The 20,410-nt window shown below is 43.0% G+C and overlaps 1 protein-coding gene across 8 annotated transcripts in view; it reads left to right on the plus strand.

The window, feature by feature from the left end:
- LOC133389569 (ephrin type-B receptor 5) overlaps positions 1-20,410 on the plus strand; it is a 214,905-nt gene that overhangs the window by 105,353 nt on the left and 89,142 nt on the right. For all 8 annotated transcript variants that reach the window (XM_061637532.1, XM_061637546.1, XM_061637498.1 and 5 more), the window contains exon 4: positions 2,678-3,374. In XM_061637532.1, coding sequence (XP_061493516.1) covers positions 2,678-3,374 — 697 coding nt within the window. The remainder of the gene's footprint in view (positions 1-2,677; positions 3,375-20,410) is intronic.

The following is a 20,410-nucleotide window of genomic DNA, read 5'->3' on the forward strand; positions in this document are numbered from 1 at the left end:
TCTTATTTTTCCTTTAGTGCCTAATGATTCCTAGGGTCCAATAGGACAGGGAGATGCAGAGACAATTAGCTGCTAAAAGAGACTTAAGATAGCAGAGATGAAAAATGGGCAGGCAGAGAAAGGCGACCAGTGGCCCTACCAGTGCTGGCTTGAGGTTTTGTGGGGCTCTTGGGTGAGATGCCTTGAGTGGGGCCCACCTCCTTGCCTCTGTCGGACCTGCCCAGCATTTGCCCTCTCCCTCTGGGCTCAGTCTTTGCTAGCACTCAGAAGGCCAGGCAAATGGAGGAGAAGCAGAAGCTTCCATTTGCCTTGCTCTTTCACGCATTTGGATAGGACAGGTGAACAGGCAGCAACAGAAAGGAAGAAGAGGAACAGGGCCAGGTGGCTCCAGGCATCAGCAGTGGAGCCCCTGCTAGGGTATGGGCCTCTGCAGGTGCCCTGAAATGCCAGCTCCTGGTGCTGACTGGGGGCTCCACAATCTGGGGGAGTCTTCAGAATTCTCAGCCATCAGAGCCTGGCGTTCACATTGCTATTTATCATATGATGAGTGTAATCTATATCCTGGGTCTTAAGGAAAATATTACTGGGGTTCAGCATGTCTTCCCTCTACCAGCAGCCCCAGAGCCGTTTTGGCTATGCTGATTTAAAATGCTTTAGAACACAAGCGAGGACCAGATTTATGGACTCATTATTTTTTAAATAGTTGTAGTTCAATTTGATTGAACTTTCTGTTAAAATTCTATTTAGCTGAACTGGTTTCCTAACATGTATTTGAAGTATAATTGGTAAGTGCAGGGTTGATGCATTCCTTCCAGCCAGATGTGTTTGATGAAATGTGCTTTAGCCTAGAAAACCTCTTGTCACAATACTGTATATTAGTTAGTTCTTAAGGGGTGATGAGACTCCTTTCATTGCTTTTTTTTTACTACAGCTGGCTAATGTGTCTTTTCCTCTGGAAATTCCAGCCCTGAATTGTCAAGGTCTAGAGTTGCTGTGTGCCTACTTAAGGCTCCCACCACCACTGCTTTTGGATGCTGGGAGGTGGTCCTGGTGAGGTTGGAGGCTACAAAGGGCTCAAACTATAGAGACCCAGCTCACGGTGAAGTTCCCATCTGGACCCCCTGCTTTCCACTTTTCTAAAGCATCCGAAAAACTTTCAGCAACTTGAGATGTTCAGATGCAGAATTCCAAGTCTATCACACTTGTTGTATGCTTTTTCTCCAAGGAGCTCAGAATGACATCCTTTGGGATTACCCCATTCTAGTCTCTCAGCAAGGTAGAATGGCTTGCCTTTGGCGACCAAAGGAGCTTTATGGTTCCTCGAGGATTTGAATCCAGGTCTCTCTGTTCTAAGACAGCACATTTGCTCTCAGTTGGCAGAGGGGCTTTTCTGTTTTGGACTCGCCATCTAAACCATCCTTCCCTGACTAGGTGCCCTCCTGATGGTTTGGGCTACAACTCCCTTCAGCCCCAAACAGCACAGTCATAGAGAATACTGCGCAAAATGATATCCTTGAGAGGAATTGTTGAGATGGCCTAATGTAGTCCTTGTCAGCTTACTTCCTTTGAGAGGGTTGTGTTATCTTTGGGTTCTCTGAAGGAAGCCGCAGCTAAGGACATATTTGCACATGCTTGGCTTTTTTTTTCTGGGGTGGATGGGGATTAAATTAATGTTAAGACAATATTTTAAAAATTGCACTGTGAAAATACATATAATCTATTTTCATGAATTTTGATTTTTATGTCAAAATTTGCATGTTCAACATGGGATAATGTTTTTTCTTAAAAACTTAAAATTCTCATTTATTTATTTATTATATATATATCCCATCCTTCCTCCCAGAAGGAGCCCAGGACCACAAACAAAAACACTAAAAGCACTCTAAAACATCTTAAAAACAAAAGACTTTAAAACATATTAAAACAAAACATCTTAAAGGCTTTAAAAACATCTTAAAAAGCAGTTCCAATAAAGATGCAGACTGGGATAAGGTGCCAAAAAGATAACAGAGATGATGCCTGTGTAATATTTAAGGGAAGGGAATTCTAAAGGGTAGATGCCACTACACTAAAGATCCGCTTCCTATGTTGTGCGGAACGGACCTCCTGATAAGACGGTATCTGCAGGAGACCCTCACCTGCAGAGCACAGTGATCGACTCGGTATGTAAAGGGTAAGTCGATCTCTTGGGTATCCTAGTCCCAAGCTGCATAGATCTTTATGTACCAAAACCAGAACCTTGTACTTGGCCTGGTAGCTAATGGGCAGCCAGTGCAAGTTCTGGATACTAAGTGGCTCTGGAATAACTTTTTAACTAATGTTGGTATAGAAATATTTTAATATTGCTGGCAAAGCAGCTGTGCAAAAGGCCCAATCGTTATTTTTTTTAAGGCTCCAGTATATTGTGCAGTCCCTGAACTAGATATTGGGGGGGGGAGATAGAGCTATGCAACCCTTGAAACTAGCTGACTGAACTTTGGGAAGCCCCCAGACATGACAGAGCCAAAGCTTAGGCTGGATCCTTTTGTGTGCTCTGGCTAAACCCTATCCGCAGTCCATGGGGGTTTTCTCAGGACTAGGAGGAGGCTACTACCAATTACATGAAAGCTGAAAATATATAGTTTCCTTTTGTTTACCTCCTCTTCCTTACCCCCGCCTCCTATCCAACTCCATACAGTGGGACGAGGTGAGCGTCTTGGATGACAGGCAGCATCTGATCCGAACTTATGAGGTGTGCCATGTGGATAAGCCAGGACAGAATAACTGGCTGCGTACTCACTTCATAGAGCGGCGTGGAGCCCGCAGGGTGCATATCCGTCTCCGATTTTCTGTACGTGACTGTGCCAGTATGAGGACCGTGGCCTCTTCCTGCAAAGAGACCTTCACTCTTTACTACCACGAATCAGAGACAGACGTGGCCACAGCAGAGCATCCCGCGTGGCACGAGGGGCCGTGGACCAAAGTGGATACAATTGCAGCCGATGAGAGCTTCTCGCAGGTGGACAGCACTGGGAAGGTAGTAAAGATGAACGTGAAGGTGCGCAGCTTTGGGCCCCTCACTAAGAGGGGCTTCTATTTGGCTTTCCAGGACTCTGGGGCTTGCATGTCCCTGGTGGCTGTTCAGGTTTTCTTTTACAAGTGCCCGGCGGTGGTGAGGGGGTTTGCCTCTTTTCCAGAGACATTTGCTGGAGGTGAAAGGACTTCACTGGTGGAGGCGCCAGGTACTTGTGTGGCTGACGCAGAGGAAGCGAGCACTACGGGCTCTTCTGGGGTGAGGCTACACTGCAACGGAGAAGGCGAGTGGATGGTGGCTATCGGGAGGTGTGCCTGCTGTGCCGGCTATGAACCTGCAGATGATGAGAAAATCTGCAAAGGTGAGAAATGGATGGTTCAGAGCATCCCTGGCACTTTCCAGACCCAGACTCATCGGAGGAATTGATAATGTATGACGGCAGTTTCCAAAAGTTAGTGGAGACAGCTGTGCCTCAAGAAATACGTCTTAAGGTTCCTATGAGTCTAAAGTGCCCACCCAGAGAAGGGACTGTCCACTGGTTTCTGCTAGAGTCACTCCTTTGATCTTGTCTTTGTCTAATCAGCCTCTGCTGGACAGCAAGTAATTTTGGCATGTCCCTGAATCTGGTGCATTTGGGTAATTCAGGCCGCATCTGCAGAAATCCGTTGGAATAGGGACTGATTGTTAAACCACTCTGGGAATTGTAGCTCCGTGTGGGGAATAGGGGTCTCCTAACAACTCTCAGGACCCTTAACAAACTACAGCTCCTAGGATTTTTTGAGGGAAGCCATGAGTGTTTAAAGTGGTATACTGCTTTAAATGCGTAGTGTAGATGGGACCTCAGTCACTGTGGCTGTCTTCAAAGAGAGGCTGTGAATATGTGACAACTTTACCAGTAAGGCCACAAAACAATGGTCCACAAACAATTTTTCTTGCATGCTCCCCAACACATAGAAATAGAAACTTTCCTTTTTGCAAAAGCTTTTCTTTCTGGTTACCTAGGCAGGTGACCTTGCAAGCAGTAATTTACAAGCATGCTATATGACCTGATTTATTGGCCTTTAGTCAGAGTGAGCCAACCCACGACTGGATCACTTTTCTTAAGGAAGGTTGCACCAGCAGTGTTAAGCCAATCCTTTGGCGACTGAACAGAGGGAGAAGAGTGTGGGGGAGAGAAGACAATAACAGAGAAGGAAAAATATAGCAGACAGAAAAAGGTAACAAAATAATACGCAAGCTGAAAAAAATTAAAGGTGAAGTCCATGTTACAGATTTGGGTTAAATGCAACTAATTTAATATGTTACTAATAAAGAGTTGCTTTAAAATTAAATTCATTCCCCGTACCCAGTATCCTCAATTTCTAGAACAGTGGTTATCCCCATTGCTTTCTGAGCCTAGGAAAGGCTCTGATATATGCAGTTCTGTGAGAAAAAGTCCCAAACATGAGTTTCTGCTTCTGAGTAGAAGCTTCTGCATGATTGGGAGAGACACACAAAGTGTGGTTGTGAGGCGGGGGGGGGAGATGTGACAATGGGGCAGGGCTTAAAGTGCAGCCCTGTTCCTCTCTCTACACATTTATGGCCCTACATGCGAATAAGGCATGAATAAGGGTATCGCCTTAGGCAATCACTCTCTTAGGGGCCCAGAGGTTGTTGGTCCAAGTCCTAAGATCTCTGAAATCAGAGTTCCCTCTTCATCAGGGTTTGAATCTGGCTTCAAATCTTGCTTTTAGAGGCAATTCTGGTTATCCTTAATTGCAGTTAATGTCTATGCCAATGTAACACTGAATTACAATTAAAACTAGTAAGGAGGATTCATACTCTAGAACCAAGGGTTCCCAAACTGTGGTCTGTGGACCACCAGTGGTCTGCAAGCTTCGTTCAGGTGGTCCACGGTATGTCCACATTAAATCTTCGTAATGATTTTTAATTTGTATTTTTATTGCTTCTTTTATTTCTTATATTGCTTTGTATTACTCTGTTCTATGGAATGCAGATTGTGATACAATAAAATATAAGAAATAAGAGAAGCAATGCAAATTCAGTCAAAATCATACAGCATCTAGCACAGCACATTACAATTGCTACAACAGGCAGAAAAATCATGAAGCAGTCCGCCAAGACCCACAGCAATTTTCAAGGGGCCCATGGGGGGGGGGGAGAAAGAGTTTGGGAACCACTGCTCTAGGGAGCATGCAATCCTATTCTAGCTTGCTCCCGCCTGGCAGCATTATGTGTGTGCAAGTTCAGAATAAGTTTACATGAAAAACTAATGGAGTGTCCTGATGAGGTGGCACGGACAAGTTTTTCATAGTCTGCTTGTGATTTATACAAATGAACATTCTGCTGTGAAGCCACAGGGGGCTGTTTATGGACTGTATAAATGTTACTTTTAATGTACATAATGTGGATTAAGAGAGGCAGATTTACTATTTTATATTCTTTTACATCTCATTTAAAGGACAGTCTGAGAATCAAAGTAGTTCATGCCTTCTTGTTGGTTGCTTATTCAGTGAAGAGAAACTCGGGTGTTTTTTTTGCCAATTTCGTTTTGAGTTTTAATCATGTGGAGAATGCCACATCTTATCTCTGTCTTGCATTTTAGCTGGAAGGCTTCCTGTTTGAGGTATGAACTGCTTGAGAGATTTTTCAGCATTTGGGGGGTGGGTGGGAATGTTGTCTCTAAAGGACTGTCTGTCCATGCCAAGTGCCTGAGGATGCTTCCAAATGAGGGTTTATTGTAAGAAAGGTGTGCCTCATGTATGCCCAATGTTGTGAGCATCAGATTAACAGTCTATATCCTCCTCAGCCCAATTTAGCCAAATTTACCTTTACTGATAAATTTAAAAAAAACAATGCCCTGTTGCCAATGACCCATTTGTGGTATATCAGCTGCAACCCATCTGCAATGTTAAGCCCCCGACTGGAAATATTCTGAGTTGAGTAGGTGCTAACGAAGAAATAAGAGCAACTCTGAATATTCCAGGGGGGAAAAGTATCTATTTCCCCAAGCTCATACCCTGGAATACATATAAACATCAACATAGTATGCAGTATTAGATGTAACTCTTATTTGTAGTAATCAGACATCAGTGCTGTTAAATGTGGCCATATTAATAGCACCCCTTTTTTGCCTATGGATAGCTATGGGATTGGGAAATCTGTTGGTTGGTCGGTCAGATATTATTAACTGATTGCCTCCCATTAGACCAGGATTAACTATTCTATGAAACCAAGGTTATCCTTGATGGCAGTCCCATCTTTTAGATGGCATTGTAAGATCTTCAGACAGCAAAACTGAGAATGATGTCTCATGCTGTTTGCAGTCACTGATAAATAGTATCTCCTGGAGCTGAAACACTTTCGATGATAAAAAAACAAATATTTAAAATAAAATAAACAAAATAAAATGTAAATAAAAATTAAGTAAACATTTTCACTGATAACATTAAATTATTAAATTAAATATAAAAAATGATACATGATTTAGTAAATATTTTTGGTTATTTTTTTTTAAAAAACCTCTTTTCATCACGTTTGTACGTTGCCTAGAGTGGCTTCGGCCAGATAGGCGACACAAAAATTAAATTTATTATTATTATTATTATTATTATTATTATTATTATTATTATTATTATTATTATTATTATTATTATCAGTGTTCCTGGCACTCCTTGCCCAAATATCTGTATGCTCATACACTTTGCCTCGTCATTTTCAACTTCACTTGACCCCAGTGATATCACACAGAAAATCTGATTGGCTCTACTTTGTGGCAATGGCAGCCCATTCAGTATGTGATCCCTGATTAACTGGGATTACCTGCTTGACTAATCCATGAAGGAAAAAGGTACAACAGCTAGGTAAAACAATGGAACAAGATTTAGGACAATTAATCTTTGCACAATCTAAGTGTTTTGGTGAAATTATTTTTATCTTCCTCCTGCCATTTTTAGACCTGAATATTGGGAGTCCTGCTCCTCTCTTCCCCTGCTCCTGGCTCTGCTGCAGTGGGAACAACAAGCTTTGCCTTGTTGTCATGTTGTCTGAACTCAGGCTCACAGTTTGTTTCTCTCCAAACAAACCACAAGCAGTAGCCAAGATTTGTTTTTATATTATCACTTCTGATTTGTTTGGCAGAAACAAACCACAAGCATGGGTTTGGATGACACAACAAGTTGTGACTTGTGGTTTGTTACGCCTGACGCAGCCAGGAGCAGGGGAGGAGAGAAGTGGTAATATATGACTTGTTTGCATTAGACCATAGTTAAACATTAACTATGGTTTAACATGACGTGTGAACACATCCATTGTTTTGACACCTCAGCAGCAGCGTCACTGCCACTTACCAGGGCAGGATGCTGGCAAGGGCAGGACATTGTGGGCACACCAGAGAGAATGCTGTATTGGCTCTGCTGGTGAGCCTGCACCACCCTGACCTCACTGTAGTCCTGCCCCTGCATCATTCTGTTAAGCGGCAGCAACACCTCTGCTGGGAGGCCAGCTCTGCAGCCGCACCCCTCAACACTCCTGGTCCTGCTCAGTTAAGATAATTAGGGATGGTCATGTCCAAGCGCCAAGCCCCAAGAAATAATATCATTGGGGTGAAGAGCAGGGTGTTTGCAGTGGGGGTGTGAACAATAATGATTTTTTTCAGTGAGAAAACTACATACCATGGGTTGTGTCCAACACTGCACAAGTGGAGTTCCATTTGCACAATGTGACTTCCTCTACTCTCCCTGCATGCCCCCCCAAATCCAATCCGGTGGGTCCCCCAACCCTTTGGAGCAGATTTTGAAGGTGCACAGGAGAGAAGGGGGAAGTTCCATTGCACAAGCGGATGTTTGCTGCTCAAGTGGAACAACAGCCTTGGATATAATCCTTACAAAAACAAGCAAATGGTAATTGAATGCATAGTCTGTTTTGTAATTGTGGATAATAATCTGTGTACAATGCACAATAACTATTGATATCTCCATCGTATTACTTATGAGTGATGTGTGCTTCCGAATGAGGAAGATGATAAGCAATTTTAGTGGATAAATGACAGGTGTGAGATGTGTGTAATACTGTTTTGGAGATGCACAGCAAAAAGTGTCTTTGCGGATTCATGTCCCAAATACATTGTGCTACAAGCAGGTACCTGTATAAATAATGGGACAGGTTTTATATATATTCCTGGTGGAGCTTCCTGTTCTGTAGAACTTCCTTATCAGTTTATCATTGCTTGTTCTTGCTTGTCTTTTGGGAAGAACCCAAAATCTTAATCTTAATCTTCCCATAAGAGTTGAACATGATCTGGCCTTGATTTCGGAAGTTATAAATCTTTTGTTTTCACTTTTATTATATTAAAATTTATAACCAGACTTTCTAAAGATGAGCATTTTTTTTAAAGATGGTGCACAAATATTGAAGCAATTTTAACAGCCTTTTATAAAAAAAATGGTTGGGATTTTATGAAGAAAAACAGCATACAAATACACTGAATCCATAACATAAATCTAACAGATGCTAAACAAGGAGAGTTGTGTGTCACTAGCGGAGATGCAGAGGGCAAAGGAAGAGGCCGACTGTCTTCCAGCAACATTCTCTTGGGCCTTTCTACTTATACTGGCCTTGCCAAAATGTTGAGGATTGGGTGGGGAGGTTCTTGCTTCAGAACAGGCAAGAGCTGAAAGAATGCTGCTGTTTACATTGCACTGTCTAAAGTAGGGATGGGGGTGAAATTTGGCTAATTCATGCCGAAACAATACACAAACCAAAATGCAGTTATCCTTTGAAAATTTGTACTTTTCTGAAATATGCAATGCAGCATCTTTAACCAAACAATCATACATGCCCACAAATATGTATAAAGTGTGTATATTACGGGAAAGTGGGTATAAAAATGCACATAGTAAACTCATAAATTTATTTGGAAAAGTGTTGAACTGAACTTAAAACTGAAAAAGGAGAACCTGAAATTGATATATTTCTCCATCCCTAATTGAAAATGGATTAACTGGGTATCATCCCAATCCTGTGTGTGATTGATAGCTCAATTTTTTAGGATCAAGATGCTAGGAAGCCGATTTGCAGCTTCTTTTAAAATTCCTTTTATTCCTTTCCACTTCTTTGCTTTTCCATTTCAGACCACATCATGTCCATAGCCCTGCAATTCCACTCGGAACATCATTTGACCTTGCATAGTACAATGTCAGATGCTTCTAGCTCTGTTTTCTTTTCTCTCTCCCGCCTCTTGTCCTCAAGATCTGTCTTAGATCCTTGGTTTCTTTTCGCTCTCCCCCTCCCACTATTTTTAAAATTATTTTCAAACAATGACAGTTTTAGCTTCAAAGTGAATCCATGTTTCTCTGCTTTCATATAAATAAAAGAATAGACTCTGTCTTCTTGGCAGCTGCCCCTGAAAAGGCTAACAATTTCCTTTCCTTTTTCCCTTTATTAAAAAATGTTCAGTCTCTCAGTGGATTGTTCAAGGGCAAAGATGCAAAGTCTTGGGATGTCTTGTCTTCTGAATCTTTTTGTTTTTAATCAAGGAAACAAGAAGAACTTTGTCATCAAAGACTTGCAGAAATGGGCTCAGAGCTCTTGCTTTCCCTCAGCATATTTTTAATCTCCTCCCATGCCCCCCCACCTTCTGCTTGTCTGGCTGACTCCTTGTGGTTACAGATTAACTAGTTCGCACCTGCACTATCAGACACTTGGCACTACTCCACAATTGTGTTCTGAACATGATTAAACTCCAGATTAGACAGAAAATGCACATTCAAAGTGGTTATTTGTTGTACTTGGGCATAGTCTGGATGGGTGCAGTCTGGAGTTGCTGCCAAAACTAGCAACCCCATGTTGAGTGTCCTCCATTCCCCCCCCCCAAAAAAATTAGTACAATTTAACACGGTTCCCTAACATTACACTGTGAAATTCTCCATTGCCAGCCAATGCCATCTACTGTGATTTGGCAGTGAGCCGGAAAACAGATCATGATGTCAGTGCTGGGAAAGTTTAGGGGTATGTTGTCTTAGTTCCTTCAAGCTGTTAAACGCAACCCTAGGGTTCCCTGCTTATGAAAGTCAGAGACACTAGATAAACATACAGAGGCTTCAGATGATACAGATAACTTACAGCCTAATTCTATTAATGTTTACTTGGAAGTAAGTCTCACTTTGCTTAAGGGAGCTCGCTCCCTAGCACAGGTGCAGGAATTCTTTTGCCCTCCAGATGTTGCCGAACTATAACTCCCATCAGCCCCAGCAAGCATGGCCAAAGGCCAGGGATGATGGGAGTTATAGTTCAGCAACATCTGGCTGGCTAAAGAGTCCCCATACCTGCTTTAGCAGATGGGCATTACAACCTGGAAGCTTCATTGTGCCTGCCAGTTGCACATTTCTTGTTCCTTCCTGGAAAAGGCTCAGAGGCAGAGGCATACACACTTCCAGGTAGCTCATGCATTTCAGAGGTTCCCAGTTCAAGCCTTGTGAGTCTCTGACAGCAGCTTCCCCCCTTACCATCATAATGGCACTTCGCTCCATTATTCCTGCAACAGCAGACACACCTCTTTACCCTGGCCTTTGATAACTGAGATGTATATTTTTAGGACCCTGCCTACTTTTGTGATGTCTATGGTTGCAAGTTGTTTGAAATGGTTTTTCAGTGTGCATTTTAAATCGTTGTAACCCACCTTTGGACCTCAGGGTGAAGGGAAGGAAACGAATTAAAATAGCAATAATAAATGTGCAAACACAATGCAAGAGAAGGAGGCTTGTTGCAGGGAAAGAGCTCTGATGTGGGGGAAAAACGTTGACCTATCGCAGTTTGAAAGATGGATGCAAGTTTGATGCAATTGTCAGCCACTGACAGCTCATGTGAAAGATGGTCAGGACCTAATGTCAGTGCAAGGACATCACAGAGTAATATCAGAGCCAGCCACCTGAGAAAGAGGGGTGTATTTCTCAGTGCTGCAACAAGGGGCTACCTCAGGTCTCTCTCTACCTGGCCCTCAGATTCTTCACAAACCACACCCCCCCTTTCCAGGTCACACCCCTGACCAGCCTTGCTTTGAACCCCCATTGCATGAATCCTTGAACTCTGATAATGCTTTCTTCTCCGTACCGTTTGCCTGAGTGGAGGACAGAGAGGGGTATGCGAGTATGTGTAGAAACTAGTCTACTATACAAAGGTAAAATTCACATAAGTTGTGCTGTCCACTTTTGCCTCTGGCTTCACCCATCATTGGCTGGCGGCCCTGAAAAGGTGCCCAGAAGGGAGGCCTAAAGAGAATGTGGCCCTGAACAAGGCTCCCAATCCCTGATCGATGTACTCCAGGTTTTGGTGGGCTTTATGGCTTGCCTTTTGTTTCAGCAAATTCAGAAAATAAAGAGTCTGTTTTTTTTCTTTTCTGTAAGAACGTCTCGGATGCCATATTGATTGCCTGAAGTTATTGCCTTACCATTTGATATATTCAGAAGAACCTTCTACAGCACCTGCCTGTTTCATTTTCATTCCAGAGAATTTAGCCTCCTTGAGAGTACAAGTTATAATTGACAAGGTAGACTCAGGGCCAGCTGCAGCAAGCTGTGCCTATGCCTCTGTTCTCCAAGGCTAGGCACACCCATGCCCAATTTTGTGATAACCGTGGGGACTTTGTAATGAAGTTACATAGCATGTTTGCAGTGCATTGACAGCATTATGCACCTGTCCTCTTGTCCCACATGGATGAGTTACAGGGACACCCACAGTTCTCTGCCTTATCGCTCCTTTTCAAACAGGGTGTTCAACATTTGGATGCAGTGAGCAAGAAATGGGGAGGGGAGTAAAGAACAAACCGTTGGAATGTATGAAGTTCAACTCCAACTTGGTGGGTTGAGGCTGCATGGGGTTAATAAGGGGGTAGCTAGAGAGAGCTAGACCTCTTGCTGTGGTTGAGGCAATACCTATCCCTTTGATCCTGCCGTCTCTTCCCTTCCTGCTAGGCTGATAAGCAAAGGAATGTTGATCTCAGTTCCTTCCCGCCTTTCTCTGTGTTCTCTTTCTCTCAAGATGGGAGCAGACATCTTTTCTTTGTCTCTCCTCTCAACCAGGATGAGAGCTCCACTGGGACCAGTGCAGACTGCTCCAACATAGTTAGTGAGCTAGATGTAAGGACTCTTTCCTATCAAGCATGTACTTCCAGAATACAGTAGTTGTTTCTTATTTTAAAGCTTAAAGTCTCTGTCTGACTAATTTGCAGGGAAGGTAGAATCTAAGCAAAGATTCAAACACACACACACTGCTCGCTCAATACTCTCTGTTCCGCAGCGCTAACTATCCTTTGCTACGCATCTCAGTAGAGAGAAATTCCGACACAAACCAGGAGAGCTTTCTGCATGCTGAGTTTTCAGGAAAATCATGGCTTTAGCATATACGCTTCAATAGACAAGGAGACAGGGTAACAGAAACCAGGGTGCAGTTATGTACTTACAGCTGGCAAGGACATGCAAGGTGAAGGTGTGCATTCTCCAAATCAAGCCTCCTGCCCCATGGGCCACAGAAAATAACACACATCCCAAGGTGTAATCTAGTGCAGATATTCCACTGGAAGCACAACCATGCAGATAGATGACCTACCTCAGATGTATGTTTTATGTCTAGAGATGCATCTAATATCATTGTATATTCAATTACTCTCTACTGTAATTGGAAATCAGAGGGTTGAATCCACATAAATCATTGTGTGCATGAAATGGAATTTCTTCTCTCTCTCCTCCCCCTGCACGCCTTCCAAATCTACTCTGAGGGTTCCCCCCAACCCTCCACAATGTGGGTGAGTGCACAGGAGAAGGAGAGGAAGGGGAAGTTCCATTGCACTTGCGGAAGTGGTTCTGTGTATGCTGTGATTCTTTTGGATACAATCCAGATTTCTTTTTAAAAAAACAAGTGTTGTTATGTGCCTTCAAGTCGACTATGACTTATGGCGACCCTATGAATCAGCGACCTCCAAGAGCATCTGTCATGAACCACCCTGCTCAGATCTTGTAAGGTCAGGTCTGTGGCTTCCTTTATGGAATCAATCCATCTCTTGTTTGGCCTTCCTCTTTTTCTACTCCCTGCTGTTTTTCCCAGCATTATTGTCTTTTCTAGTGAATCATGTCTTCTCATTATGTGTCCAAAGTATGATAACCTCAGTTTCATCATTTTGGCTTCTAGTGACAGCTCTGGTTTAATTTGTACGAACACCCAATTATTTGTCTTTTTCGCAGTCCATGGTATGCGCAAAGCTCTCCTCCAACACCACATTTCAAATGAGTTGATTTTTCTCTTAACCGGCTTTTTCACTGTCCAACTTTCACATCCATACATAGAGATCAGGAATACCATGGTCTGAATGACCCTGACTTTGGTGTTCAGTGATACATCTTTGCATTTGAGGACCTTTTCTAGTTCTCTCACAGCTGCCCTCCCCAGTCGTAGCCTTCTTCTGATTTCTTGACTATTGTCTCCATTTTGGTTAATGACTGTGCCGAGGTATTGATAATCCTTGACAAATTCAATGTCCTCATTGTCAACTGTAAAGTTATATAAATCTTCTGTTGTCATTACTTTAGTCTTCTTGACGTTCAGCTGTAGTCCTGCTTTTGTGCTTTCCTCTTTAACTTTCATCAGCATTCGTTTCAAATCATTACTGGTTTCTGCTAAGAGTATGGTATCGTCTGCATATCTTAAATTATTAAAATTTCTCCCTCCAATTTTCACTCCTCCTTCATCTTGGTCCAATCCCGCTTTCCGTATGATATGTTCTGTGTACAGATTAAACAAATAGGGTGATAAAATACAACCCTGTCTCACATCCTTTCCGATGGGGAACCAATCGGTTTCTTGTCCAGAGTATAGGTTGCACATCAGGAAAATCAGATGCTGTGGCACCCCCATTTCTTTTAAAGCATTCCATAGTGTTTCATGATCTACACAGTCAAAGGCTTTGCTGTAGTCTATAAAGCACATGATGATTTTCTTCTGAAATTCCTTGCTCCGTTCCATTATCCAATGTATGTTTGCGATATGATCTCTGGTGCCTCTTCCCTTTCTAAATCCAGCTTGGACGTCTGGCATTTCTCGTTCCATATATGGTAAGAGCCTTTGTTGTAGAATCTTGAGCATTACTTTACTTGCATGGGATATTAAGGCAATAGTTTGGTAATTACTGCATTCTCTGGGATCCCCTTTCTTTGGAAGTGGGATATATATTGAACGCTTCCAGTCTGTGGGCCATTGTTTAGTTCTCCATATTTCTTGACAAATTTTTGTCAAAATTTGGACAGATTCAGTCTCAGTAGCTTGTAGCAACTCTATTGGTATGCCATCTATTCCTGGTGATTTGTTTCTTCCAAGAATTTTAAGAGCAGCTTTCACCTCACATTCTACAATTTCTGGTTCTTCATCATATGGTTCCGCTGTGAATAAATCTGTCATCCTGTCATCTCTTTTATAGAGTTCTTCAGTGTATTGCTTCCATCTTCCTTTTATTTCATCTTGGTCAGTCAGTGTGTTCCCCTGTTGATTATTCAACATCCCTATTCTTGGTTTAAATTTCCCTTTCATTTCTCTAATCTTTTGGAATAGGGCTCTTGTTCTTCCCATTTTGTCCTTTTCTATTTCTATACAATAACTATTGTAATCGTTTTCTTTGTCCCTACGTACTAGTCGTTGTATAGTTGCATTTAGGGTTCTGACCGTGTTTCTATCTCCTTTTGCTTTTGCTTTCCTTCTCTCTTTAACCATTTTAAGAGTTTCTTCAGTCATCCATTGAGGTCTTTCTCTCTTTTTAACAAGAGGTATTGTCTTTTTGCATTCTTCCCTGATAATGTCCCTGACTTCAGTCCATAGTTCTTCTGGTTCTCTGTCAACTAAGTTGAAAGCCTCAAACCTGTTCCTTATTTGATCTTTATATTCTTCTGGGATGTTATTTAAATTGTATTTTGGCATTATGAGTGCTTTGTTGTTCTTCTTTAGCTTTACTCTGATTTTCGATCCGATCAGTTCATGATCTGTACCGCAGTCTGATCCTGGTCTTGTTTTTGCAGAAGGTATGGAACTTCTCCATCTTCTGTTTCCAATTATATAATCAATTTGATTCCTATATTGACCATCTGGTGATGTCCACGTGTACAGCCGTCTTTTTGGTTGCTCAAAAATGTGTCGGCAAGAAACAAATCATTGGCTTCACAGAATTCAATAAGTCTTTTTCCTGCTTCATTTCTGTCACCTAAGCCCCATTTCCCCACAATTCCTAGTTCTTCTCTGTTCCCTACTTTTGCATTCCAGTCCCCCATAATTATCATCATATCTTGTTTTGGTGTGTGATCAATTTCCTCCTGTACTTCTGCGTAAAATCTCTCCAATTCTTCTTCTTCTGCGTTTGATGTTGGAGCATAGACTTGGATGATGGTTATATTAATAGGTTTCCCGTTTAATCTCATTGATATCACTCGCTCAGACCTTGCGTTGTAGCTCCTAATTGCTTTTGCTACATCACTTCTCACTATTAAAGCAACCCCGTTTCTTCTTGATTTCTCATTTCCTGCATAAAATATTTTGTAGTTGCCTGATTGAAAATGTCCCATTCCAGTCCATTTTAATTCACTCACGCCAAGTATTGTAATGTTGATTTCTTGCTTGACAATTTCTAACTTTCCCTGGTTCATGCTTCTCACATTCCATGTTCCTATTGTGTGCGTCGTACAACTCCAGACTCTCCTTTTGCATCTGTGCACATCAGCCTCTGGGCTTCCTGCTGCGTCATTAGTCACAGCGCTACTCATACTTGTCCTTTGTTCTTCCCCAGTAGCTCGGTGAGTGCCTTCTGACCTGGGGGTCTCATCTTCCAGCACTGTCTCGTGTTGCATTTTGGATACTCTGTTCATAGGGTTTTCGTGGTAAGAGGTATTCAGAGCTGGTTTACCATTGCCTTCCTCTGAGTTTGGATGCATCTTAGTCTGGTGTCTCAGCATTGACCATTCTTCCTTGGGTGCCCCTGCTAGGAGTCTAGCCTCTTGGTCTAGACTCCTGACGGCTTTGCTCTCAGCTTCTTCAACACTCTCAAACCCCCTCACCACGTTAAGGTGTGCATCCTAAAGGGGGGAAAAAAACAGGTACAGGAAAATAATTATAAATCTAATAATAAGTACCATAAGAACATAAGAAGAGCCTGCTGGATCAGGCCAGTGGCCCATCTAGTCCAGCATCCTGTTCTCACAGTGGCCAACCAGGTGATATACACTTAACAAAATGTCTTGGATGGATAGATGAATCAGTAGCCAGCTTTCAGCCTTCAGTCATGGACTTGTATGATCAAAAAATAGGTTGGCTTGGTTCTCAGTGACTAGAGTTATCTACTGTAGCTCATCCATGTGGGACAAGAGAGACCAGGTTTATCCCTCAACCCAGTGGCTGTCTCCCACTTAAGTGACTGGCTGTCATTCATTCCTAAAGGGGAAAGTAGAATGCAGCACTTGGGGACATTGTTGCAAGGAGGGTAGAATCTGCCCTTCCACCCTTGATGCTGAGTGGCCCAGCCCTTGCTCACCCAAATCCAACCATGTAAGGCACCAGGGATTTCAGAGTGGGACTCATAGATGCCAGGTGCATGTGCCACTGAGGCAATGTATCTGCTTTGCTCAGAGATGCATTTTCAGCTCCATCAGCTTATGCTGTAGCTGCGTCTCACCCTATGAAGACTCATCTCCAGGGCCTGCTGTTCAGTCTGAACAATTTGTCGCTCAGTAAGAAGATCCTGCTGGACAGAGCTCTTGTTCTTCAACCTTCCTCCTATTGGCCACCACTGTGGGAACTAGCCTTTTGCCTACCTTTGCCTATGCTACTTGCTTCCAGTCCATCTGCTTTCTGCTAGCTGCTCTTTCAGGAAGCTGAGGCCTCGTGTCTGTCTTCAACTTCGCCACATCCCACTGGCCTTCACCTGCCTGATGGCTTGCTCCTTTTTGAATCCCTGATCTTGTGACCCTTTGTGGGTCCTGGCACATGGGGGGGCAGTGTTTGTCTATGCACAGAGAGATGGATTGCACTCCCCAGGGATTTTTACTATATAGGAGCCCCCCATCATCATTCATAGGGATGACCGTTTTCCAATATAGAGAAAAGCCTGTTTTCAGTTTCTTTTTTTCTCTTTTGTCACATTTGACAGTCAACAAGATGAAAGTGACAAACTGATGTGTGTGTGTGTGTGGGGGGGCAATGCAGATGCACTTTCCTCCAGCGCTTCCTTTCTTCATTACTTGCCATTTTTGTTTTGGAGTGGTGGTGGTGAGCTGTTGGCAATGCTAGCCCATCAGCACTCCAAGCCCAGCAGTACCTGTGGTGGCAACTGGAGCCCAACTCTGCTCTGGACCGAGCCCTGGAGGTGGAATCTGATGGAAGAAGGCTGTCCACACTCAAGCCACTGTGCCACAAAACATCTTTGCCATCCCAGGTGGTGGGGCGAGTCCCAGATGCCATCCATAGAAATCAAATCTAGGAGACAAGCAGAGGAGTGGGGAGAAAGAATGTGGTTGTTAGGTGGGAAGGGAGCTGAAACTCCGTGTGCTGTGGGCACGCAGTAAATCAAAACTATTGTCATAGTCTCAAGGTGTGTTTCGTTGGTGTCAGGAAGGTTGGAACCATGTGAAAGCTGGCCATTAACAGTCTGATGGAAAGAGCTGTAGTTGTTCAGAGAAATGTAACATTCTGCCCCTCCCTGCCCCAAACTAGGCTTGAATCATTCCTCCTCAGAACTCTCACCAGCTCTCCTTTCACCATAGAAGATTGATCTTCACTCCTCCCATTGTCCCAATAAAGCAGCTGTGGTGCCTGAAAGTTTCAATAGCACCAGCTCTGGAAGTAGCTGCATTTGTAGTTTAACTCACCCTGTAAGGCTGGCCAGGGGAAGGGGAGAATGGAATAAAACTGTAAGGGTGAAAGCAGACATGCATCCTAGATGTGACCATAGATGCAGTTTTGAATATACATTCTCTGCACTGGAAGCAAATGCAGCAGAAGTGTGTCTAAACCACTTCCATTACCTTTTAAATCAAGGGTAGTTAACATGGTGCCCTCCAGATGTTGTTGGACTACAATTCCCATCTGACCTACCAAGCAAGGCCAGTAGTCAGGAATGATGGGAGTTGTAGTTCGACAGCATCTGAAGGGCAGCACATTGACTGCCCCTGCTTTACAGTGTCTGTCTTCACCCTGAATCACCTACATCCTTCCCTCACCCCCAAGAACCGAAAAGCTAATTTAGATGTTAAATATTAGAGAAGTTGGATTTCAGTGGAATGGCCTTTTGCACTACCTGTCATGTTCCAACTCGGTCATCGGAAGGTTGATCAGGTGAAAGGCACTATGTAGGTACGGTGTAACAGATTGGCTTAGGAAAGCAAGATTGCTGGGTGGAAGAATGGCATGTAGCAGAGACCATGACTTGCAGTGCATGAGATAGCTTCGCGGGAGCCTACATGTCAGTCCAACAAAAGCAATGCCCAGGTTAGAGCTTGGCTTCCTTTTCAGCTCCTCATGGGGGAAGCTGTCTGTTTAGAATTCCAGAGGTCTCCCGTTACTCTCGCTACTGACTGGTTTTTGCTTTAAGTCTATTACTGTTTCCAAGAAGAGTTCTGCATGCGCACAGCTGTACATGCTTAAGGTTCTTTTTAATTAACATTGTACACTTAGCCATTGGAGAAGCATAGCCAAAGGGGTCACCTGTATTGCAGGGCAGGGCTAGTGGGCACTGTCCCTGTCACACATTTAGTGATTGTGTGTATGGGAAGTTATATGAATACCTCTAGTGTCATATTGGGTCCAATTCCTTATCTGTTTTGGAGCCTTATCTGAATTTGGATTTTATTCAGTCTAGCTTGGTTTATTTAAGGTTGCAGAAAGAAGCAGGGATGCCTAAAAGGCCTCTTATTTCCCCCCGTCCACTTCATGGGAACTGGAAACCACAGCCAAGAAGCGTGCTCAAAATGTCCAGCCAGTTCTCAATATGCATGGCTAATTTTATCTGCAGAAACCTCTGTTGTGAAAGCGTTGCTGATGTGCACCTTCAGGACGTGTGTGCAAATGATCCAAACCTTCCATGTAAAAGCTTTATAACCTTCTTAACATTCACATGAGTCAAATTATTTCTCAAGCGTCTTAAGGGAAGTATTGGGACTGGCAGTTGCCTGACTGCCTATCTGTCCACTGACTCTGTGTAGCAATAAAGTGCCCTATGATTTGCCCAATAATAATAACACTATTACAATAAAAATGCTGAAAGGTATGAACATGGTACAATGACCTAAAAGTGAAATGCCCGTAACTATCATGAGAAGCTTCCTGCAATCTTGTGCTATGGTAGAGCACCCCCAATATGAGTAATTATTAGAGATCTACAGCCACATGTATGTTGGTTTATTTCAAACAGTATGTGAGCTTCACTGTACAGCTCTTGACCAGGATTACCCTCTGTTCTTTCTCTCCCTCATTTTCCTTCCCCTTTCAGACCTCTCTCTCTAGGTCTTTCCTTCTCATTTCTCGGGCCCACTTCCTCATTCAATCTTCTCCTAGCCTCTCTCCTTTGCCTATTATTATTATTATTATTATTATTATTATTATTATTATTATTATTATTATTATTATTGACATTTAATACTGCCCTTCACCCAAAGGTCCCAGGGTGGGTTACAACCATTTAAAAATACAACATGAAAAACAATTAAAAACCACCAATTCCTCTGGCTCTCACCTATTCATTTCCTCCCCACCCCTTTCTTTTATGCTTTTGGCCTGCTCTGTCCCTCTCTAGGGTCTGACTAGCCCGGTTGATGGCCACTGTAGTTCATTCTGTTGGCCCTGCCTTCAGTGGCAGTAGGGCAGCTCACTCAATCACCATCAGAAGCTTCACCACCACCAAATTGCTCAGCTTGCATTATAGACTGAAGAAGCCATTACCAAGGAAAGCAAAAGACTGTGTAAACTAATCTACACAAGCAGCAGAGTCACAACTGTACCAAAGCCGTGCATATGGTGGAATTCAGTATCCCCATGTTTACAAATGATCTGCACAAGGAAAACTAGCATATCAGAAAGACAGTTAAACCTTATCCTTGTCACGCTCATTTTCTTGGTAGAGGGTGTGTGTACAAGAGCATTCACGCACATGATCTCCCAACTGCAGACTACTTGATACCACCCAGAAAGAGCTGCACTCTGTAATTCTGCTGTATTTATAGATTACCTATAACAAGGGTGGGCAGACTCCTTGTCTGGCCTTCATTTTTTTACTAGAACCCCAAGATCTACCAACAAGAGCCAGGTGCAAGAGTCATAAAGTTAAAATTAAAGAACGGAGTCTCTGTGCACATTCTGAGCCTAAGAATTTGTTGTCAC

This window comes from Rhineura floridana, chromosome 1 (assembly GCF_030035675.1).
Source record: "Rhineura floridana isolate rRhiFlo1 chromosome 1, rRhiFlo1.hap2, whole genome shotgun sequence".
Classification (NCBI taxonomy): Eukaryota; Metazoa; Chordata; class Lepidosauria; order Squamata; family Rhineuridae; genus Rhineura; species Rhineura floridana.